This window comes from Hemibagrus wyckioides, linkage group LG20 (genome assembly GCF_019097595.1).
Source record: "Hemibagrus wyckioides isolate EC202008001 linkage group LG20, SWU_Hwy_1.0, whole genome shotgun sequence".
In the NCBI taxonomy this organism is placed as follows: Eukaryota; Metazoa; Chordata; class Actinopteri; order Siluriformes; family Bagridae; genus Hemibagrus; species Hemibagrus wyckioides.
Window position 1 is genome coordinate 15,735,062 of NC_080729.1, and position 23,594 is coordinate 15,758,655.

The 23,594-nt window shown below is 40.2% G+C and overlaps 3 protein-coding genes across 3 annotated transcripts; 1 reads left to right on the forward strand and 2 right to left on the reverse strand.

The window, feature by feature from the left end:
- Positions 1–297: 297 nt before the first annotated feature.
- LOC131370679 (zinc finger protein 510) lies at positions 298–4,450 on the reverse strand. The gene is made up of 2 exons (XM_058418083.1): positions 3,776–4,450; positions 298–1,864 (listed from the first exon to the last, which is right to left on the reverse strand). Exons 1-2 carry the CDS (start codon positions 4,062–4,064, stop codon positions 927–929), a joined length of 1,227 nt encoding a protein of 408 aa, XP_058274066.1. The 5' UTR covers positions 4,065–4,450; the 3' UTR covers positions 298–926.
- A 1,945-nt stretch (positions 4,451–6,395) lies between these two features.
- On the reverse strand, positions 6,396–12,006 carry si:ch211-155e24.3 (uncharacterized protein LOC100150696 homolog). The gene is made up of 4 exons (XM_058418074.1): positions 11,628–12,006; positions 9,944–10,083; positions 9,681–9,765; positions 6,396–9,478 (listed from the first exon to the last, which is right to left on the reverse strand). The coding sequence occupies exons 1-4, from the start codon at positions 11,839–11,841 to the stop codon at positions 8,412–8,414; spliced, it is 1,506 nt and encodes a 501-aa protein (XP_058274057.1). The 5' UTR covers positions 11,842–12,006; the 3' UTR covers positions 6,396–8,411.
- A 1,299-nt stretch (positions 12,007–13,305) lies between these two features.
- On the forward strand, positions 13,306–23,255 carry si:dkeyp-68b7.12 (rho GTPase-activating protein 30). The gene is made up of 14 exons (XM_058418953.1): positions 13,306–13,354; positions 14,339–14,757; positions 15,407–15,509; positions 15,607–15,751; positions 17,007–17,089; positions 17,195–17,302; positions 17,386–17,516; positions 17,642–17,807; positions 18,365–18,459; positions 18,603–18,674; positions 18,924–19,640; positions 19,722–19,882; positions 20,048–20,745; positions 21,295–23,255. Exons 2-14 carry the CDS (start codon positions 14,670–14,672, stop codon positions 22,760–22,762), a joined length of 4,035 nt encoding a protein of 1,344 aa, XP_058274936.1. The 5' UTR covers positions 13,306–13,354; positions 14,339–14,669; the 3' UTR covers positions 22,763–23,255.
- Positions 23,256–23,594: the final 339 nt, after the last annotated feature.

The following is a 23,594-nucleotide window of genomic DNA, read 5'->3' on the forward strand; positions in this document are numbered from 1 at the left end:
CTTTGACTTCTATGCCCATGGAGAATTAAATAGGTTTCTGAGATTATGGCATTTGAATACACAACATTTGGGAATATGAATGATTAAAAAGCAGGAGGCTGGACGTTAGACAGATGATCTTGACTTGAAATTTACTGTCTGCAGGAAGCAGATGTTCTCTAGCAATATTTTATATATATATATATATATATATATATATATATATATATATATATATATATATATATATATATATATATATATATATACATACATATATAAATCTCCAGCGCAGCTACATCATGCAGTGCAACTCGGACAGACTGAGAGCTCTCTGAAAGGAAACGGGAGTCCCTGAAGCAAGCAGGCGTTTCAGTGTCACTTATTCACGTACTGCACAATGAGGTTTAGCAGCTTTTACTGCCAGAATATCAACCTGTTAAACACGGTTAGTTCTTGTGGCTTTAACGACCTGTTAAAGTTGACATGTTTCCAGAGCTATTTCTCTCTGTATTAATTACCTCAGCGTTCATTACCTTTTGGAAGTGTACTACTACTAAATCTCTGCATTGTTTAATTAGCAACAGAGTCAATATCGATGATTTTGTTTAAACTCAACGACCTAGTTTAGCAACTGATTGCTCTTAATTAATTAAGGTTCACCGATGCAGTGTATAGCATTTGTAAATATAAGTAAATACTAGGAGACAAACCTGTCAACTTATGAAATACCTTTTCATGAATTTTGTGTATTATTTCTGTATTCCACTGTGCAGTTTGTAAAGACAGTAACAGAGAAGTGTTGCCAACTTTTTGTTTATTGTAAAAATAAAATGAGCAAACCCAAGATGGCCAGGTGTTGGTTTACGTACTAGAAAATAAAAAATGACACACGGACGTCCTAAGTGTCTTAATTTTCTATCTTTTCTTTTTTTTTTTTTTTTTTTTTAAAACGTTTCACTCGCTGTCCTGAGATCTTTGTGGGTTTTCTGGTGTGTCCGTAAGTTGCTTTGTTGAGAGAAACTCTTCCCGCACATGCCACAGTGGAACGGTTTCTCACCGGTGTGAATTCTGTGGTGCATCTGAAGGTGGCTGATGCGGTCAAAGCTCTTCCCACAGAAAGAACACATAAACCATTTCTCTCTCACCGGCTTTCTCCTCGGAGGTAACCTGGCTATAGCGATTTCATTTCCTGTGAAAGGTGCTTGGTTCCCATTCTGACTCGTGCTGTTGTTTAAGAGCATGACACCTTCATGAGTTCTTGAAGGAAGCAGCAGCCTGGGCTGGACGGTTGTGTCCGCTCTGTGTTGTAACTGGCGTGGCAGGTTCAGGTCTGTTGGTTCTCCTTCGCTTCTAGGCTGCTGCTGTGGCATCCTCTGCTGCCTTATTTCTTCTACATTGAGTCTGTTTGTCATAGTTATATCATCCACGGGACGGGAGGTGCTAGAACCGACGCTCCACACGGACGCGATCAGCGGATGTCCGTCTTGCTCGGTAACAATAGAGCAGTCCAGGTCCTCGGCATGTTCCATGCTGTTCTCCGTGGATGACCACGGCTCTGTTTCTCTGTCCTCGATCACAACACACTCTATGTTGCTCTCATCTAAACTGACTGTCTCTATCTCCTGTTCTGTCTTTTTCTGAAACTCTGGTCCGCTCTCTTCCTCGCAGAACGCCGGCTGCTTCAGCTCCTCCGTAGAAGGTTGTGGGTCTGTCGGGGTGAGCTCCGTTTCCTTTGCAAGAATGTCCTGCGAATTTATTTCTTCTGAGGATTTGTAATTCGTTTCACCTGCCTGATCATTTTCCTTTCCATTACACACATCAGAAGAAGGTTGAGGTTTCCATGAACGACGCTGATTTGTCCCTTCTGTGCATTCTCCAAGGTCTGTTGAGTGTAAAAAGGCAGAGAAAGATGAAAAGATTAGTTCAACTAAAAGTTTGAAACTATTTTTTTTTCCCCCCAACATGTCCTTATTTGAGAATGAATCAGCTAAGATGTTCTGCTTGGGAAAAATTGTAATGCTACAGATACCTAGGGACACTAAATTAAATTTTTGGAGAAAACCAGAGAACCAGGTGGAAACATGGTCTCTGGAAGAAACCCAAATGAATTTAGTCATATACTAGACCCTGTGCTTGTTTCTGTGTACATCTGTACACTGACCAGCCATAACATTATGACCACCTGCCTAATATTGTGTTGCTCCCCCTTTTGCTGCCGAAACAGCCCTGACCCATCATGCACTGTGTATTCTGACACCTTTCTATCAGAACCAGCATTAATGTAATGTAATAGACTCCACCCACTGCTCCAAGAGATCAGTATACTGAAGTTCTCCAATTAAGGAAGGTTTATCGTCATTTCAGAACATGTGGTATATGAAAGGGAATGAGTGCTGAGGTCCCAGTTATAGCAGCCAAAAAAATAATTTAAAAAATATACTTTTTTATTTATATATATATATATATATAAAAAAGATGTTGATGTCACTATTATGGTCACATTTAAATATTCAGCAACATTTCTAATGATCATTAGTAATGGCACCCCACAGCTCCAGGTTCCTGGTGCTTGGGTTAGTGTCTGATTGGAGTTTCACATTATCTCACTGTATTTCTGAGGTTATGCTGAATTGTTTCTAGGTGTGTGTGTGCGCATATGTGTTTATACACTATGCTGCCAAAAATTTTGGGACACCCCTCCAAATCATTGAATTCAGGGGTTGGGCTTGACCCCTCAGCTCCAGTGAAAGGAACTCTTAATGCTTCAGCATACCAAGACATTTTGGATAATTTCATGCTCCCAATTTTGTCGGAACAGTTTGGGGATGACCCCTTCCTGTTCTAACATGACCGCACACCGGTGCACAAATCAAGGTACATTAAGACATGAATGAGCGAGTTTGGTATGGAGGAACTTGACTGGCCTGCACAGAGTCCTGACCTCAACCAGATAGAATACTTTTGGGATGAATTAAAGCGGAGACTGCGAGCCAGACCTCAGTGCCTGACCTCACAAATGCAGTTCTAGAGGAATGGTCAAAAATTCCCATAAACACACTCCTAAAAAAGCCTTCGCAGAAGTGTTGAAGCTGTTATAGCTGCAAAGCATGGGCCAACTCCATATTACATTCATGTGCAGGTAAAGGCAGACGTCCGAGTTTTGGCCTGGCTCGCAATCTCCGCTCTAATTCATCCCAAAGGTGTTCTGTCAGGTTGAGGTCAGGACTCTGTTCAGACCAGTCAAGTTCCACCACACCAAACTCTCTCATCCATGTCTTTATGGACCTTGCTTTGTGCACTGGTGTGCAGTCATGTTGGAACATGGTCATCCCCAATTTAACCAATATCTGACCAATGAAATTGTCCAAAATGTCTTGGTATGCTGAAGCATTAAGAGTTCCTTTCACAGGAACCAAGGGGTCAAGCCCAACCCCAGAAAAACAACACCTGAATTCAATGATTTGAGGGGTGTCACAAAACTTTTGGCAATATACTGTATCTCTGTGATCAAATCCCATACATGATCTTTTCCCACCTCACGCACAGGATTCCCGGGATCGATGCCGGACCACAACTAGGATAAAGTTCTTGAAATAAATGAAATGTTTTCTTTCTTTGCAACTTGAAAAAATGCTTTCTCCTCTGCCATATTGTCTTCTTTTAATTGATTTGTGCCACTCTTTCCAGATATGCTAGAATACAGATGTTTTCTATGATATTGTCGAATTGTTGTTATTTATAATCTGTGATGTTTAGTGTAGTCAGTGCAGGCGGTGGAGCTGCTGGGTGTTACCTCTCCTGTGTGGACAGGGAGCAGGGAGCAGGTTAGGGGTCAGGCTGCGGGTCTCTGGACGCTGAGACTCTCTCACAAGCCGCAGCTCGTTTTCCACCGTCTCCAGTTTCTTCTTCAGCGCCTCGATTTCGGAGTCTTTGCGGCAGACCTCCAGGCGCAGCACCAGCAGCCCGTCATCGTACAGTTTGCTGATTTCTGCCACAGCAGACTGAGCCACCACGGCCATGACTGAGGCCAGCCTACTGTGGAAAGAACCGCTGCTGTTGGTGGCCGTGTCCTCCGAGAGCATCGTCCTCTTCGATTATTCAGCCTTTCATACACTCGAAGTCTTTTTTTTCCCTAATAATAAAATATTAATAATAAAAAAAATTAGCGATCATAACAATAAAAACAAGTATCTTCCCCGAATCTCCACAACAGGACAAGCGTCCACTTCCGGTTTATGTTTGGCTTGCCGTAAATACTGAAATAGAGGCGGGGGGATAAAATGAATGCAGGTTAGTTAGATGAAAGCAGAACAGATAAAACAGGTAATGATCCAAATATTAATGTGTGACTAATGTGAAACAGCGTTTTCTGAAATCATGAGATGAATATCTTATGAATTTCTGGGTCATATGCAAAGGCTGTGTGTCTGTGGTCCAGTGTTGCAAATTCTCTTCAGCTGCCAGTTCCTGTTCACATTTTCATTTCATCTTCATGATAATTTGCATAACAAAATGTGTTACAAGGAGAGGGGCACTTTATATTCTGTTCTGAATGGAATAGAATATCAGAATAACAAATAGTTTTATCAGAAAAGAAAATAATATTCATACTTATTCTTTAAAACGGGTGTTTATTCGTAGAAAACATACTGATCAGTGATTGGTTGTTACGAAAAAATGCTGATCAGTGATTGGTTGTTAGAAACTATGCCGTTCAGTGATTGGTTGTTAGGAACTATAGTGATCAGTGATTGGTCGTTGGGAGCTATAGTGATCAGTGATTGGTCGTTGGGAACTATGGTGGTCAGTGATTGGTCGTTGGGAACTATGGCGATCAGTTATTGGTTGTTAGGAACTATGCTGATCAGTGATTAGTTGTTAGGAAAAATGCTGATCAGTGATTGGTTGTTAGGAACTATGCTGATCAGTGACTGGTTGTTAGGAACTATGGTGGTCAGTGATTGGTCGTTGGGAACTATGGCGATCAGTTATTGGTCGTTGTTCAGTGACACACAACTTATGTACTTTAGACACATACATCTAGACTCTTCTCTGTTCTGTCACCGGAGGTGGTGGAATGAAGCTCCCCTAGACGTCCGTACAGCCGAGTCACTGACTGTCTTCAAATCACGGCTGAAGACCTACCACTTAAACTAGCAATTATTTTTTTGTCTGTTTTTTAATGTATTGTTAGTTTTTAATTAGTTTTTAGGCTGATGGTATCCTGTCTGTGACCTACTGAACCAGTGTTAATGTATTCATTGACAGAGACCTTAAAGCACTTTTGTACGTCGCTCTGGATAACAGCGTCTGCCAAATGCTAGAAATGTAACTGTAAATTCTCCACACAGACACAAACCTGAGCTCAGGATCACACTATGGACTCTGGAGCTGTGAGATGGCATCGCTGAGGACCTTTATTCAACCATCATTTACTTTAACTCTGCGCATACATGCACATCACTACTGGCTGCTTTCCAGCATCTAAATGTCTCAAACACCTGAACTGTCAGCTTTTGTCTCAACAAACAGCAAAATCTTTACATCTAGATTTGGATCATGAGAAGGTGACGGGCAGTAAAAACAAGAATGTTGTGCTACTTGTTCGCTCGCTTTTCAGGATGCAAGTGACCATGCACTGAAAGAAGCAAAGGTCCTCTCACACGGACTGCATTTGCACATGGACCGGAAATTCACAGAACGCTTAGACAGCGTTTAAAATCTTTTGCAATATCGTGGCTTGTTTCGTCACAACGAGAACGTCGATCTGTTCGATTGCATAGAAGCTGCATTGTGAGCAAAAAATCTGTACTGAACAATAATGTTATGATGGCCAAAGATAACATTACATCACAAAGATACAGTCAGTTTTCTGTAATTTACAGTCAGATACCAATGTGGTGTATGGCATGTATTTTAACCTGGCACCTTCTTAAGAATGACTTAACTCTGTAAAAATAAATAATACAATTTTTTGGGTTCATATCCTGTGGATCCATCGGTCATGTCTTATCAGAGTTCTTGTCATGCGTAGGTGTTTGTACAGAGAGCACAGAGACAGGTCTGTGAATGCTCAGGGTCACGTAATGTACAGTTTCTTTGTACTTGAGCAGATCAGTTACAAAAAGCAAGCTTTGAATAAATTTACTCACTTCACTTTAACACTGAGGTTGCATTGTTCAAACACATGAGCAAAATGGTTGCTCACATCAACACGCATTACAAAATCCAACACTCGATGTTCTAGTTTTTTGGTTCATGTCAGAAAAACCTGTTCATGCCTTGTGATTTATTAATGCTGTGAGAAACAGCACGAAGACGTTTATTAACAGAGAAGCTACATGCATATATCAAATCCTGAAAGGGAACATTTACATTTCTAGTATTTGGCAGACGCCCTTATCCAAAGCGACTTACATTTTATCCCATTTTATACAACTGAGGGTTAAGGGCCTTCCTCAAGGGCCCAGCAGTGACAGCTTGATGGACCTGGGATTTGTACCACAGGAACAGATGCGCTAAGAGAGATTTAATTTGTACAAAAAGAGTTTTTAATCATTATTATTACTTCAGATTATAACATCACATTAATTAAAAAAAAAAATGAAGCCAAATTGTGGGTTTTTTTTCCATCATCATACAGACGTCATTGCCTAATAAACTCTAGTAGCACAAAATATCTTTCCTTAATATACATAATGTATTATTTGCTTTTAACACACTGAGCTTAATTAACAAAACTCACATACAAATAAGGTTTGGTCAAACTACACTGCTTTAACGGTTAAAATAACAAACTCCTAAAATAAAAAAAACACTCAAATCCTTCAAACTTCATGTCCTTATGTCCACTGCTTTTATTTTAAAGGAACAAAATGTTTACTAAGACTTAAATTGTCCAAATTTAGTCCCACCAAAGGAACAGGTGTAGATCCTCATAGCTTTTTCGAGCATGGTTGATGAATTTGCTATTTTAAAAAAATGTGTCATTAATGCAAAGTGAAGACAAAAACAAACTGGTGTTTTATAAAAAATGAGCGAATTTCTAGTGTTAATAAAAATGAAAGAACGAGCATCAATAAATTTTGTGTTGCGTTTCCCTCAGATCGCCTTATCTCTGTTTCTAATCTGAAGTCAGCTGAAGGTCGTTTGTTAACGTTGTTTTGTTAAATAATCGATGGTGAATCACTTGGATGACAGATAATTATTTTAACCAGAAGGTGATTTCAAGCCTGACGTATTGTTTGTAAGGGCGTGTTATTATTGTATAACTGACTGGTGGGGGGGGGCGTGTTGTTGCATGAAATGTTGGCGTATGCTTCGTTTCAGCGAATTTTTCCATCTGAGAGCGCCCCCTTGTGGAGAATCTTCAATCAGTTAAGAGAGAGACAGAGAGAGAGACGTGTAGAAACACTGCATTAAAATGATATTACATTTTTTTAAAAAACTTTACGCGGAGATAATCAGAGGTTCGTGAACGCAAACCAAAACACAGACGGAATAAAATAATCTGGCTGCGCTAACCATCAGGAAACATTGTATTTCACGGAAAAAAGGCTTACTGTTGGTGATACAGTGGTAGAAACCCATCCGTATGATTTCATGACATTGTGTTAAATCAATACACTACAAAACACAACTCATCTACAGCCACTGTAACGTACGACTCGCACGCTATGTGCAAGTATCTTGAGACGCAACCGTTTTGCATCACTCTCTGTAGCGGTGTAACGATAAACATGTTGCACAATATGACACGGACCGTTGTGTTTTTTTTTCTGCACCATGAGGCGGATACACAGTGTCTGACAAAAGATACGATCACTTCTAGAAAAAGAATTATTATTTGCGTACTGCTGCCGGAGAACTACAGGCTGAAATATAGCTGGGCACGGTCTAGATTAAGAGTCCAGACTAGCTTGGAATCACGAGGAATGCGGTAATAACAGAACTCAAATGCTTCATATGCTTTCCAAGTAACGTGCACTGCTCATTGCAAATGATTAAATCTTTGGGAATGTAGTGAAGTCTGCTGCTTGAAAATAAAGAAAAAGGAGAAAGCTTAATGCCCACAATGCCAACCTACACACTCTGACCTCTATGACCTGCTAGGACACATTACATTAACTAGCTAGTGTGTTGTTGTTTTTAATGTTTTTTAATGCAGTCATGCTTTTCAAACTTTCAGCAGGAACAGTATGTCCATCTTTGTGAACAGCATGATCAAAAGACCAAAAGAAAGTATTTTTGAAGACATCTGTCATTACGTTGCCTTCTAAATCGAAACAAAACGTTCCTAGAGAATAAGCACTGCAATAATGTCTTCAAACAGCCAGGCTTTGTAAAGACTCAGCGAATGCTGCAGGATCTGTGGAACTGCTTATCAACATGCCCATCCAAGTAATAATGGCATCAATGCTGGGGTGTTGCTATACAAAACCCCTGGTTTGTGTTACGGCAAGGCTGTCGTGTTGCTCTCTGACCAGCTGACGCACAGCTAATCCTTGCAGAACAGTGTCTCTGTCTGGCGTGTGTGTTTTCTGATGGGACTTTAAGCTGGAGCGTTGAGTGAAGCATTTCCCACACAGGCTGCACTGATACGGTTTCTCTCCGCTGTGCACCACGGCGTGCCGGATCAGATTGCCCTGTTTGGTGAAGCTGCGACCGCACTGGCTGCACGTGTACGGCCTCTCGCCGGTGTGGCTGCGCATGTGCTCCTTCAGCTGGCCGAAACGCACAAACGTCCGCTCACAGAACGAACACCGGAAGCGCCTCTCTCCATCCACGCTGGTTACCCACTGAGCTCGGAAACGTCTGAACCCACCACGGCCTCTTCCCACAAACGCCGGGTGGGGAATGTTGGAGCCGGTCTGGGGGGCCATGCCAGCTCCGACTCCGGCCTCGCTGGGTCTGGATAACGTCCTGTGCTGCTGGTGTGTGCTTGAGGCATCACGCCTCCGTCTTTGTACCATATGATCTGCCTCATGTGCTCTGTCTCTGCACCATGCTGGCTGTGGTTGCTCATGGACACTGACCTGTCCGACACCGTACATCTCTATCTGGTCATTCGGTATAGTTTTGCCATCGTTTCCGGATTGTTCCATGGCTGCTTCCACAACAGGCTGAGAGAAGACTGAAAGGTCGCATGAAAGCTGAGTGGATGTGAAGGACTTGTCTGTTCTTTCCACCTCATTACTGTTGTTTTTGTTGGTATAAGCAAACTCTGGGTGACTAGTTTCTTCTCTCCTCTGCTCAGACCCTTCTACCAGGATGACTTCTGCAACTTCTTTCTCTTCCTCTTCCTCCTTTTCAGTTTTAACCTGAAGTCTGAGACTGCTTGGATGCTCCTCATTGCCCGTAACCGGAGAACTGATGTGTGTGAGGTGCATCCTCTGTCTCTCCATGTCATCACAAAATCGATTTTGTTCTTCACTTATCTCCTGAGCTGAGCTGTGTGGCTTGTTGCCATGACACCCATAAGGAAACTGCCCTGCAGCTGAAAGAGACACATATTTTAAATATATTTAAATATAAAACAAATGATGCAGAAGCCAATCCAAAAGCCAATCATACAGCTGAACTGTTGAGATCTTTGGGATTTGAACTATCATATACATATACATATCACAGACATATTTCCAGACAGTATCACAGTATCTCTCCTGAGTTTATATATGAAGCAATTCGTTTTCACTTACCCTCTCCCCGACTCCATGGATCATTTTCATTCCTCTCCTCTTTAATGGCTGTTGCTGCAGATCTGTCCTCCAGTATCTGAACGGTCTACAGTAAACAGCAAAAAAAACTGCTTCATCAACACATAACTCTTGCCTGAGCTTCAGGAAATATGACAAATAAATAGTCTCATCAGGTCATAACCCTGTTATAACAGACACAATGAATGCCGTGACCAGACATGACGACCTTCACAGTAACGAACACAGCACGGAGTTGTTCAGACCTGATGGATGGGTTGTGTAGATGCTTCAGAGTCTTCTTGTGTTGGGGGAACTGGCTGTTCAGCTCTGCATGCATTTACACCGGTGTTTCTGGCACAAAGACCCTGAAAAGGTATCTTCTCAGAGGAGCTGCAGATGAACACTGGAAAAAAAAAATTCAGTCAACTGGTTAATGAATTCTGTCAACTATGCTTTTGTTATTTGTGTGGTATAAAAGGAAAAATCCACTCTTAATGGCATTTAAATCACTATTTCCTATCAACATGTGATGGTCAGTTCTGTAAAAGATTTATTTTATGATTAAAATCTGAATTAGATTTTTTTGACTTGAAACAAGTTGGGCTATTTTCAGTTTGTAACAGTTTCCCATGACACTGCTGGACTGCATGTTGAAGTCAGTGTGTGTGGGAATTCATCTCTGCGTAAAGAGGAAATGCAGCGGAGCTTTAGTCTGTTCAGGTTTCTAATGTGTACACTCTGTTCAAACAGAAATCGTCAAAATTAATGCTAAAACCGTACACACCTAGCAAGGATTTCTGGACCCACCAAAACTGCACTAATGTCTCTATGTTCTACATCTAGCACTTGTTTGAGTTAACAGCAAAACCTGACAGTTTAAATCCCTTAAATTTAGATGTTCTTTTCCTCCTGTTGTACCCTATCGAGTAGAATACTCATGCACTATTCTATGCCATTTTGTATAAATAGTGTGATTTGTATGTTCACACTGGAAAAATCCACACTGAAGTGCGGGAAATGGAAGGGGTTTCCAAGAGCTGACGCTGGATGAGAAATGAGATGGCTGAGGTCACCCTTCATCTTATATCTTATACACCGATCAGGCATAACATTATGAGCACTGAGAGGTGAAGTGAATAAGACTGATTATCTCCTCATCATGGCACCTGTTAGTGGGTGGGATATATTAGGCAGCAAGTGAACATTTTGTCCTCAAAGTTGATGTGTTAGAAGCAGGAAAAATGGCCAAGCGTAAGGAATTGAGTGAGTTTGACAAAGGGCCAAATTGTGATGGCTAGACGACTGGATCAGATCATCTCCAAAACTGCAGCTCTTGTGGGGTGTTCCTGGTCTGCAGTGGTCAGTATCTATCAAAAGTGGTGATAAGGAAGGAACAGTGGTGAACCGGCGACAGGGTCACGGGCGGCCAAGGCTCATTGATACACATGGGGAGAGAAGGCTGGTCCGTGTGATCCGATCCAACAGACGAGCTACTGTTGGTCAAACTGCTGAAGAAGTTTATGCTGGTTCTGATAGAAAGGTGTCAGAATACACAGTGCATGACGGGTCAGAGCTGTTTTGGCAGCAAAAAAAATGGGACCAACACAATATTACGCAGGTGGTCATAATGTAATTTTCAACATATTCATTATGTTTTGCTGGAATTATTATTGACCGTAAAAATGCATACACTAGAGGGTAGAGTACATCGTGTGTAGTGCACCGTTAGGGACTCCAGGTTGGACACAACCACTAATTTCTCAAAGGAAAGAACAAAAACCAAGAATTACAGACCTAGAATGAAAAAAAAAAACATCAGACACATTTCAGTGGAAATATATTTAATGTGAGGATCTGTAACCGCGTAAACACTGAACTCATGATCCAGAGATTAGGAGGATTTTTTTTGCATGAATGATAAAACTTATTTGTAACATTTTTGCGTACCTTTCCGTCTCCCTCTTCCTCGTACCTTCCTCAGTTCATTCTCCATCACCTGACACTTCCTCTTCAGGCTGTCGATGTCTCTCTGACTGCGGGAAAGCTCGATGCGGATCACCGCACAGCTGTCGGCCACACGCCGGTTAATTTCCTCCGTCGCTGCCTTGGCCAGAATCTCCATGACGGACAACAGCTGCTCGTGGAAAGTGTACTGAGCCATTTTGTGCTTTTCTAACGTGACACTCGAGCTCTGAACGCAGTAACGTCTCGACGTGTCCACTTTATAAAACACTCTTGCTGCGAAATAAACACAAACTGTAACATGTCACTGTTACAAGGCTGTGAACGTTCCCTTCAAACATACGCAGATTCTTACTTCCGGTTTTGTCCTTACGTCACTACCGTAAACATTTAACTTTTTATTCCAAACCACTGTTGTTGTTGTTTTATGAGTCGCTAACTGGAGTGTTACTGTTGTGGATGATTACATTAACGCTAAAGGAAGAATAAATGTAGCGAGATGAATACAGATCAGTCATCTTCACACTCATTTAGATACATCTCTATAGACAACTGATTAGCCTGAAAGCCGTGGTGTGTCTACAGGGTTTTCTTAAATGTCTGTATTTTGGTTCCTCAGACTTTAGACATTATGGATGGACTAGCAGTCTTGACTTCCAAAAGCCTCCAAACATTACGTTTGGTCATTAGGTTTTGCAGTAAATGGAAGAAGCTGGCTGTTAGCCCAAGACTAGGGGTCATAGAGAGGAAAAAAAATGTCTCATCATCATCATTATCATCATCATTATCATTATCAACATCATCATCCTTAAGCAATTTATCCTAATCAGGGTCATGGTGGCTCCTAGTACTACTGGTCATAAGGTGGGAATACACCTTGTATTACACCTTTCAGGACACCAGTCCATCACAGACCACCGTGCACACAGTAACACATTCACACATTTATTTCAATCTAGTGTATTAACCTAGTGTAGCCAGTTCACCTTCTGGTCTGGTCAGAAATCAGACAACCTGCTGTAAATCGTAAATACAGACACAGGAAATTCAATCAGATTGCAACCCAGGCTCAGAATCGAACTGGAGCTGTGAGTCATCAATACTATTTCCTTCATGACTTGACCTCATATATCCTCTAAAGGATATTTTTTGGTGATCATAGGTGACCTTAAATGGAAAAGAAGAAGGGAACAGGCCTAAAAAGGACCCTAGTGAACAAAGCACCCAGAAATCTTACTGGTGAAACTACATATATTATACAATGCTTTATTTAAAAAAAAAAAAAAAAAAAAAAAAATTGAAAGTAACACTTGATTTGTGGTCACAAAAATCTTGTATAAAGTATCTTCCGTTTTCTGATGTAGAAACCAGTAGATATCTCCTCATGAATTAATGTACACTAAGTTGCCTTTTAACATTTTAACACCTTTTAATAAACATAGCTTGCAACTATGGCTGTTATGTAGCACATTATGTAGTTCATGTGGTAAATTAGGACAGATTTTCACATCATAGACAGGCAGAGAGATATAGAAGCAAATGTCATGTACATTTATATCAGTTTATGCGTGCAGTGTACTAAGACTGTAGAGGATTAAAATGGAGAATTAAGTCAAAAGAGAAGAAGTCAGGAAGTCACTAAGGGAAGTTTAGTGGTTTCTTGCGTCACAGATGCTAGCTAGGGCTGTTTCTTGTGCCGGTGGAGTGAAAAGGTAAGGACGGTTAAGTCAAATGTTTTCTTATTATTTGCTGCTTTTTAAAAACCAGCTCGGCACTGTCGATCTTTGAGGTGTTGGGGGTTCATCGGCCAAAGGTTTCTTTTACGTCGGTGTAGTTTATATAGAGAGATTTGATCGGTTTAACACCATATGCCTGATGCAGAGAGAGAGAGAAAGAGTGAGAGGCAGGCCTTACATTGAGGTTGTTCATTTCCGTGCAAAGCACGAGAGAAAGAGAAAGGCAGATAAAATAACAACGTGCCTGTATCTGAAGACAAAAAACTCAAAATAACGAGCGTTTTCTTAACGAGTGGCTTGAGTGATACAGCCAGGGTTGAAAAAAGGATGTTTTGTCCTGATGTTTTGTAGTGAACAGATAGTAAAAGTGAGACACTTCGTGAGGGTGTGGCCTTGATAGCACTCAAATCTCACACAACATGATATTCGGAAGCAGAGGCAGTGCCACCGCATGCTTCTTTGTGGTCCTCAGGTTGAGGGTGCATAATTTTGGTTCAATTCTAAATCAGATGACAGTTCCAGATTTCAGTTTTTCAATGACCAATGTGAGGATTTAGACTCTGTAGATTATTAGTTGCTGGTTTGGAGGATGTGTGAATTGTAGCACAGGCACCAGGAGAATGAGGCTGTGCAATTTAGATGTAAAAGATATGGTTGTATAGACAACACTTAAGCATTAATTTGTTTGTTAGATCGAATTTTACAATGATTTTTGTGTATATATTGCATGCGTATATACAAGCCATGAGGCTGAAGTTTCACACAGACTTTCTGTGGATATTTTTGTGATAGAAAAGCCATAAATGACAAAAAAAAGTATTTATTTTTTAATCAGCAAAACACAGCATTCAAGATAAGGTTGTTCTGTGTAATTATGCCTGTATACAAAGTCTGTACATGTACTGTTTTTTTCACTTTCAGTTATTTCACTGCTCTTAATATATTTCCTGTCTCACTTAGTTTGCACAGGCCACAAGAATCCAGCCCCAGCGCAACCGATAACCTTTCAATAAAATCAGATTTGTGTGGAATTTACAGATTTGAGATTTACAGTGTAGTGATACAGAATGTAGCAGAAGTATAATTGTATGGAAAAGTTGGTTAGAGGTCAGGTACAAAAACATCACTGCTTATTCCAACACACAATAATCACCATGAGTGGCTTAGGTGTCACATATCACTAAGAGCACAACAGAAAACACACACACACTCACTCACACACACACACACACACACACACACACAAAACATACACGTCTGGATGTAAGAGTGGTGGTTGAAGCGGTGCACAATGAAGAGAGGACGAAGAAAAGGTGGGAGCAAAGACAAGGTGTTTGGATGTGACCTGGTGGAACATTTAGCTGCGACTAGTCAAGAAAGTGAGTATTATTTCTCATCTCATAATACATACACTAGATAAAAAAAAAGAAACGACTATAGTTTTTATGGTTTTGTTATAATGCTATAGTTTGAAGACCAATATTTCTCATTTTCTCCTCAGTTTCATGGAAGTCTTTTGGTATTAATTAAAGCCAGTATATAGAATCTGCTTTAAGTTGTTTATCAAAAGCTGTGTTTATTATTAAAAACGTTAATAATGTGCAATAATAAGTTATTTAATTCCTTAAACACTGAGGACATGAATGTGTGTTGAAACCTATATTCTCACCTATTATTAGAGTTGCTCTTACCCCAAAGTTGGTTACTTACTATTATAGTGTTTTATTCCTCTTATACCAAAATCGTTTATTTGGAAACAATTACATTTTTATTTGTTGAAGAATGAAAGAAATTTTTTTCTCTCAAATCGTTGTGTAATTATCACTAACCTTATAGCAACTACAAATATTACTTCTCTTTTTCTCCCTCTTGATATCAACAAAAAACAATGCACTCACATTGTAGACCTACATTGTATGAACCTACAAAGTGAGGAGTGATATTAATGTACAAAAACGTTTTTATTAACTGATCAAATATGAAAAGGTCTATTCAGCTCTCTCTCTCTTTCACACTTTTCTGGCACAGTTCCTCTGGTACTCCGTAACTGCAGTATGTTCATTGAAGAGCATGGCATCGTTGATGGGATCTACAGATTGTCTGGTGTGTCATCCAACACACAGAAACTAAGGTCTGTTTACTTAAGTCTCTGTTCACGTATCATTTCCACTGTACTCAAAGCTGCTTTTTGAGCTCTTGGTGTCTTTTTTTTCTTTTTGGCTTCACAGATCAGAGTTTGACAGCGAGGGGTCTCCAGACTTGTATAAAGATGTTTATCTGCAGGACATTCACTGTGTCAGTTCCCTGTGTAAGGCGTACTTCAGAGAGCTGCCCAACCCACTGCTCACATATCAACTCTATGACCACTTTGCTGTGGGTATCACACCTAAACAGTGATTTTAATAATACGCATAAATACTTACTATAAAACTTCAAACACCATTGCTCTCATATGCGGATTTGGTGTTTTATATTTGTGGATGGTGAAACAACTTGATCATGTGGTCATTATTCCAGAGTTCATTAAACTTGCTGTAATTAATGTGGGATTTTAATATCCAGTCTACTGTCCCATCCATCCATCCATTCATCAATCCATCCATCCATCCATATGTTCATTTTCTATAACACTAGACAAGGTCACAGGGAGGATTTCTGGAGGGACAAGGTGTCAACCCATGGCAGGGCACAATCACACACACACACACACACACCTGTTTACCCACTATGGACAAGGTGGGTGAAAATGGTGTAAAACCCTAGGGGTGTGAGGCAAATGTGCTAACCACTAAGCCACTATGTCCCCTAATAAAGGAATTCAGCTATCTGAATTTCAGTATGGAAGGTTATGAACAAACTACTTCTCAGCAGTTATCATTCAAAATGTTTTTCATTCGAAATTCTTACTACCTAGGCATCTAATCAATCTTGCTAGCTACTAATAAACTACCTTGCATTTCTTACAGGTAAACATAAGCAGGATGTCAATATCTGAGTCCCAATTTTAATTAAATAGACAGCATATTCTCAGTTGTTATATTTAACAGAAAGTAGCATTATTTGTATCATATCACCTGTTAATTAATACAAAGCTTATTTACTGGCATTACTAAGAAATATTCTCTTATGGGAAAACTTGACCCAAAAACCATGATATAATAAGTCAGTCACAAGAGAAGTTAAATACATTTTTCAGTTCAGGAGAAATAGCTACCTATCACAAATATTTAATATTCTAGTTTAGGCACCAGACACACACACACACACACACAATCACATGTAGGACAATTTAGGGAAGCAAATTCAACTACAAACATGTTTTTGGAAGGTGGGATGGAATTAGAGAACTAAAGTAGTGATGTGTTGAAAGCTTTGATTTCTTTTGATATAAAAGATGTTGTTTTGGGCACAGTGGAAGATCCTTTGGCCAAAACAGTGCCATTAATCCCTATTTCCAGCAAATATCAAAATGCATTTTGGGACATTCTCATTGGTGTATCTTTATCATTTGGATTACTGCAATGTGTTGTGTCCATAAAATGCCCTGATTTATTTTTTTTTTAGTTACTTTTAGTTAAAAACCCTTACAGTGGTCTTAATTTGTAACGGCATGTTACCAACCCATTAGGAAGCTGTGGCTGTTCAGTTAGAGGATGAGAGACTGGTGAAGATCAAGGAAGTGCTGAAAGAGCTACCACAGCCTCATTACCGGTAAACACACCTTCCTAATTGACATAAACCTTAGAAACAAGAAACATAGAAAATGTGTAATAGTCATTTTGTTTATATCTGGGCATTAACGTTGTTTTTCTGCAGGACTCTGGAATATTTGATGAAACATTTAGTCCGGATGGCTACATTTTCTAATCAGACCAACATGCACGCCAGAAATCTAGCCATTGTGTGGGCTCCCAATCTCCTCAGGTCTGTTTGTGTGTGTGTGAGTCAATTAAATCTTTAGTACAGTTACACTATATCCACTAAAACTGCTCTGTGATTAACTACAGATCGAAGGACATCGAGGCATCTGGTTTTAACGGCACTGCGGCTTTCATGGAGGTGCGAGTCCAGTCCATTGTGGTGGAATTTATTCTGACTCATGTGACTCAGCTGTTTCCCGAATTGGATCTTGAACCAGGTACGCAGTAATTTGATATTTTACATGTGTCTCATTTAATACCTGACTTAACATTTTACTTGCAATCAGTATATATTCCAGAAATGAAAATTTGGTAAATTTTTGCCTCCACACTATCGCCACAGGACCAACTTCAGAGCGCAGAAAGTCTCTCCCTTCACCATCCATACTGTCCAGCCAGGAAGAGCACTTCTTCAAGGCCTTGCCTTTCCAATTCCCAGGCAACATGAGTCCTGGAGATGGTCCTCCACCAATGAGACCTTACCATGCCATCATCGATGGCACGGACAAGTAAGACTCAAATCTCCAATCACAGAACTGTTTTTTTAATGTAATCTACACTATATGGCTGAAGGTTGTTGGACACCTGACACATGTGCCTCTTCCCCAATCTGTTCCCACAATGATGGAAGCACACAACTGTATAGAATGTATGCTGTAGCATTAGAATTTCCCTTTACTGGAACTAAGAGGCCCAAACCTGTTCCAGTATGACAATGCCCCTGTGCACAATGCAAGGTTTGTAAATAGATTTAGAACAAACATGAATGCTAACCGCAAACCTAGGCAAATCCTCACAGCCGACAGTGGAAAGCCTTCCAGAAGAGTGGAGGTTATTATAACGGCAAAATGTTTGAAACCAAGTCTGTCAACTCCATTTAACATACTGAATTAGATTTTTCCTCAACCTTATTTCTCAACAAAGAGCCATGTTATTTTATTATCACTAGTTGAAATTTCTCAGTTATTTCTCTTAGTGACTGTTAGTTTGGATGCCCATATTTTGACTCCTTTCTCATGCAGTATTAAAAATGTTTGCATCACCAGCACTCAATCCTTTCTTTCAGGAGGAAGGGATCACTAAAAGGCAGAAAATGGAAATCTATCTTCAATTTAGGTGGAAGGCTCCATGATCCTCGCAAAAAGAAGTACGCACCCAAGGGTAAGAACACCTGCTGTATACTTTTTAACCTTTATGTTGACATCACCACTTCTCATCGATTTACTCTATATTGTAAATTTTTCGTTACGCATCTTTTGCTCACTTAATTTATTAATCCCTCATCCCTTGACTCATCTTTACAGAAAAAGAGAAGAACACGCTAAGGCCTGCTAAAAGTATGGACTCTTTGAGCTCAGGACCTTACATGCAGGAAGGTATATATAGAGTCTTAGACTACAGTGTCTGGAAAACGTATGGATTACAAACTTGTGACAAAAAACACAAGCATGAAATATAAAGAATTCCATTTAAGGAATTAAAGAAATTGATCTTTTTCCAATTTGAACAGTTTTGTTTTCTATTTAAAAGAGTCAGATACGTAAAATATTGCACTAGATATGATAATTCATGACCTCTTCTTGTTAATATTTTCGGGACACAGCATTTCTTCATTTCTTTTTCAGATTCCCGGCATGCTTCTCCACACATATCTCCTTTAGCTATGCCCCCTGGAACTGCAGAAGGCGGGTCCACTGGGGGTGGGGGCGTGGGTAGTGGATATGCCGTGACATACAGGCGTACAGGTGGGGCTAGTGTGAGCATGGTGAGCGGAGGGGGTGGGGCTCAGGGCACTTACAGGAGCCTGGATCCAGGGGCTGGGGCCAATGCAGACAAATTACAGACTCCGTCTCAAGCGATGCCCAGCAGGGCAGAACGCCGTGCAGGAATGCACATTTCTGGGCCTTTTTCAGTTACCGTCCCTCTTCATATAACCTCAGGGCTGGCACTGGGGGTACTACAGGGAGGAAGAGCTGAGGAGGAAGAGCTTAGACAGGGGCAGAATGAGGAGGAACAGCAAAAGAAAGACAAAAAGGACAATGAGGAAGAAAAGGAAACAGAACCGGATGAAGAGAACGTTCAAACAGATAAGAAGACAGGGAGCATGAATGAGAATGACAACAAGGAAAAGAAGATGGATGATGTGAGTGAAGAAAATGGGGAGACAGTAGTTGAAAGAGAAGACAGAGAGCCTGAGGAGGCCGGACCTGAGGAGAGAGAAGAGTCTGAAGATAAAGGTGAAAGGGATCAATATTCAAGTGAAGAAGAAGTGTCAAACGAGAGGCAAAGTACCATAGATAGACCTTCAGTCAGCGAAGACCTGGATGGTGAAGGCTACATGGGTAAGAGGATGAACTAGACTTATAGATATAATGCATCTCCAAATGAAATCCGTTAAAAATCCATCTTTCTCGTTCCCTCAGTCATGAAAGGAGTTTTGATGCAGTGTTCTGCAAAAGATGGAGGTCAAAATGAGAGTCTCAACCTGTCTCAGGAGGAAGAAAACCCTGACAATGAGCTCCCTCTGGATTTCCAAGACACTTTTGGATTCTTGGATCAGATGGATATGCCCACTTCAAATCAGGTATACGTATCTTTCTGCCCTCAATTCTGTACTACAGCCAGAATGTTACTTTGTTAACATTCTTTTCACCTTATCAATGCTTAAGTTCATTGTTTTTCATCTTACAAAAAATATCTACAAGTCTCTTGCAATGTTATCATGTTTTGTGGTTGTTGTTTTTTTCAGATAAACGAGTTCTCAGTGGAGCCCCCTGCCTTTTATATGGAAGATGATGAAGAGGAATATACTCTGAGTCCATCACAGAGCCATCCTATTATGGAAACCTCACAGTTGGACTTGCCCCCTCACGTAAGCAGGCCACTGTCAAACAAATCACAAAGCCTTCCTTATAAATCCTATCCTTTCCAGCCAGCTATAACATTTTCTTCTGATGAAGACTGTTACTCAGGGCCAAGTGATGATAGCAGTGATTCGGATAAAGGTGAATATGAGGACATGTTCTTTAAAAGTCTACCTTCTGGATGTCAATTTCAGCAGTTAACCTGGGCAGTTCCCCCGATCATCCTATTAGACTCTGACAGCAACATAGATTCTCAGAAAAAGAACCAGTCTGAGCTCTTAAATCAGACTCACACCGTATCCAAGGACATTCAAGATTGTCCCCCTGCTAGTGAATCAGCTGATATAGAAATGATAGCCAACAACGCTGATGATCAGTGCTTAATCGAAGCTGATCTCAGCCCACTTCCTTTGGAGACAGAGCATTTAAATGTGGAAAGAAAGGAGGATGAAGATAGAAGTGTTGAGAATGACGGAGAAGATCAATGTGACTCAGAAAAGCCTGGAAATGTAAATGAATTGATTCAAGAGGAAAATAAAAAGATGGAAAGTACTGACAGCAAAGATGAAACACTCACCTGCAGGTAAGTAGCTCACCAAGAAACCTACATTTTGGTGTATTTTCCAAATGTGGCTCATTGTGTTTTAAAGTCACATATTGAAAAACAAAAATATTTTTAAAAAAAACGGGGAAAAAGATCCAATTCCTTAGAGTTCTACCCTTTTCCTTTAAACTTTCTATGTTTCTATAACAGAATCATTTCCCTTTTCAGAAAAGGTTCAAGGTAGGACTTCTTTAGAAAATGAACAACCCTTAACCAGAAAGCAGAACCCTTTTAAGGGTATAACAAGCCCCAGTATTTATATGGCACGATGTTTTCAACATATAAAAAACGATGGTATAATATTTTTTAAAAAAATATATATATATATCTTTTTGGCCTAGAAAATAGCTTGGCCTCTTTTTGTTAAAATAGAAACCTCATGAAGTCTTGGCATACTATGTGGAGTCATATGAGAAGGAATGCTTTTCACCTTTAGAGGGCTCTAAATATGACAAACAGCTCCTTTAATAGGAATGATTATTAGCTAAATGGTCTTGGGCTGACATTTTACATTGTTCATGTTTCCAGTCACACAGATAGCCATTCCACAGATGATGAAAATCAAGAAGACACTTATTTTGGTCCAGACCCACCTTCTCCCACAGGGGAAGCAAGCAACAGTGGAACGGTTGAGACATCCTGCTCAACTGATCCTGTTACCAATGAGGAACCTGCAAGCTCTGAGGATCAAAATGAGAGTACTGATAGTTATGTTGCCATTGCTGAGAGTGAGACTACAGTAGACGTGACAAGCCCTGAATTACAGAGTAGTCAAAATAAAATTGAGACTGACAAACTTTCAGGGGAAGCAGAAATAATTCTGCATAACGACGTGCAAGAAGAAGCAGATGGGAATGAGCTGGAAGGAATAGTGCTGAGTGAAGAAAGGGAAGTTGGTGAGGAGGGAGAGGAGGAGAGGGATGAAAGGGAGATAGAAGAAAATATGATTCTAAAGGAAGAAAGTATGGAAAGTGAGTATACTGAGGGAGAGAAAAATGATGAGGGTCCTACAGATCAGGTAGATGTGGATAAGACGGAAAAAGAGAGCGATACGGTTCCACAAGAGGAGCAGACATATTTAGAGAATAAAGGAGAAGATGTAGATGTTGAAAAGCAGAAGGAAGGCAGTGACGAAGGCAATGAGAATGATCAACAATTGGAGGAGGAGGATGTAGAGGAGGAAATTGAGACAAAGGAAGACTGTCATTTGGAAGGCATTGCAGAACTAAAAAAGGGAAGTGTTCCTGAAGAGCTGAGTGAAGAAGATGACAGGTTTTCGGAGGATGACGAGGAACAACAGCTTGAAAAGGAGAAGGACAGCAAGAGCGAGGAGAAATGTGAGGATCCTTCTACGTCAGAAAGGGAGAAACCGCTGAGACCTCCGAGAATGAGAGACAGAGACAGAGATGGTGCAGGGTTGGGGTTAGGCGTGGGCAGGACCGTGATTATATCCAAACACAAAATGTACCAAGTGAAAGCTGTTCCTGTTGTACCACCTAAACCACAGCATTCCAAAATCACTGCTTTCAGACAACAGTTTCAGCAGAGAGATGCCGAGAGACAACAGACACCCATTCAGCCTACAAATACCGAGAGACAACATACAGACAAAGAGCTTCCAAAGAAAGAAAGTGAAAATGAAATAGGGGATGTAGCACAAAACCATGACTGCCACAACACAGAAAAGGATAACGGAACAGAGACAGACAGGGAGATGGAAAGCAAGGAAGGTCAGGGAAAAACACCGCTGAAGGACACAAAGTCATGCCACAGTTTGGAAGGGGAAGTAGAACAGGACAGAGAAGAGCAGAAGCAAAGGAGAGGGACATGGGATGGAGGGAGTTTGAGAAAGAATGGCCAGAACGACTTAGACAATGAGTCAAAAAGAACCAGCTGCATTAGCATGTGCTTTGATGAAGCTGTTGCCAGGGCAACGGGAAAAAGGTACAGAGAGAAGGAATCCATAGAAAAAGAAAGAATTGTTGATTTACAATAGGAATAAAAGCATGAGAAGAAAGATGGAGTGAACCAGAGATTGACTGACATTAAAAACGGTGTACGAATGTGTAAAATAGGATGTTTATAGCTCCACCACACACAAATTGGATGCTAGGAAAACAAAAAAGTAAAAAATAAACAAACCTTTTCATTCTCAAAGGCTTTGAAATTTTCTGCATATTCCATTCTTACCTGTAATTACACATTGCCTGTGTGCGTGTTGTGGGCATAAATGAATACTGTTACATTTTGCTCATAAATAATCAACAGCATTTGTGTATAGTCTATTGTAAATGAAAACATATTTTCATTGTAATAAAAAAAAAAAAACCTATATATTGGGAAATATTGGTAATGTACACAAAATGAAAACAAAGATTTATATGTAATTGTGTGGAAAATATAACTGCCTTACATTTCATGCGTAATTTCATATACAGGCTTGTTTACATGATGTATGATGTACCAGTTAAAAAAAAATAAATAAATAAAGTGATATTGTCTTGTAAAATTTAAATGTATGTCCTTTTATTAATACCGGTTTCCAATCTGAGTACGAATACACATACAGTTATCCCCTGTTTATCATGGGGGTTATGTTCCAAACCCACCTGCGATAAACGAAAATCCACGATACACGGACGCCACCCCCAAATGCTTGTTTTTTATTGTTTAAGCCGTAAATGACCCTCCCACACTCTTTAAACACACACAGAAAACATTTGCAAGCATATAGCAAGATGAATTTTGGGTAAATTTGTAGAAATATCACATTTATAGTTTATACTGTATGTATACTGTATGTTCCTTGCCAGAAGCCATAGAAGGTG

Bases quoted from the DNA above. Each gene is read 5' to 3' on its own strand.
- LOC131370679 (XM_058418083.1), bottom strand. From the start codon at position 4,064: ATGCTCTCGGAGGACACGGCCACCAACAGCAGCGGTTCTTTCCACAGT. The intron at 1,865-3,775 runs GTAACACCCAGC...TACACTCAACAG, and splicing joins TCCCTGTCCACACAGGAGAG to ACCTTGGAGAATGCACAGAA.
- si:ch211-155e24.3 (XM_058418074.1), bottom strand. From the start codon at position 11,841: ATGGCTCAGTACACTTTCCACGAGCAGCTGTTGTCCGTCATGGAGATT. The intron at 9,766-9,943 runs GTCTGAACAACT...TGTTTACTGTAG, and splicing joins CTACACAACCCATCCATCAG to ACCGTTCAGATACTGGAGGA. The intron at 9,479-9,680 runs GTAAGTGAAAAC...TGTCTCTTTCAG, and splicing joins TCCATGGAGTCGGGGAGAGG to CTGCAGGGCAGTTTCCTTAT.
- si:dkeyp-68b7.12 (XM_058418953.1), top strand. From the start codon at position 14,670: ATGAAGAGAGGACGAAGAAAAGGTGGGAGCAAAGACAAGGTGTTTGGA. The intron at 17,303-17,385 runs GTCTGTTTGTGT...GATTAACTACAG, and splicing joins TGGGCTCCCAATCTCCTCAG to ATCGAAGGACATCGAGGCAT. The intron at 19,641-19,721 runs GTAAGAGGATGA...TCGTTCCCTCAG, and splicing joins GGATGGTGAAGGCTACATGG to TCATGAAAGGAGTTTTGATG.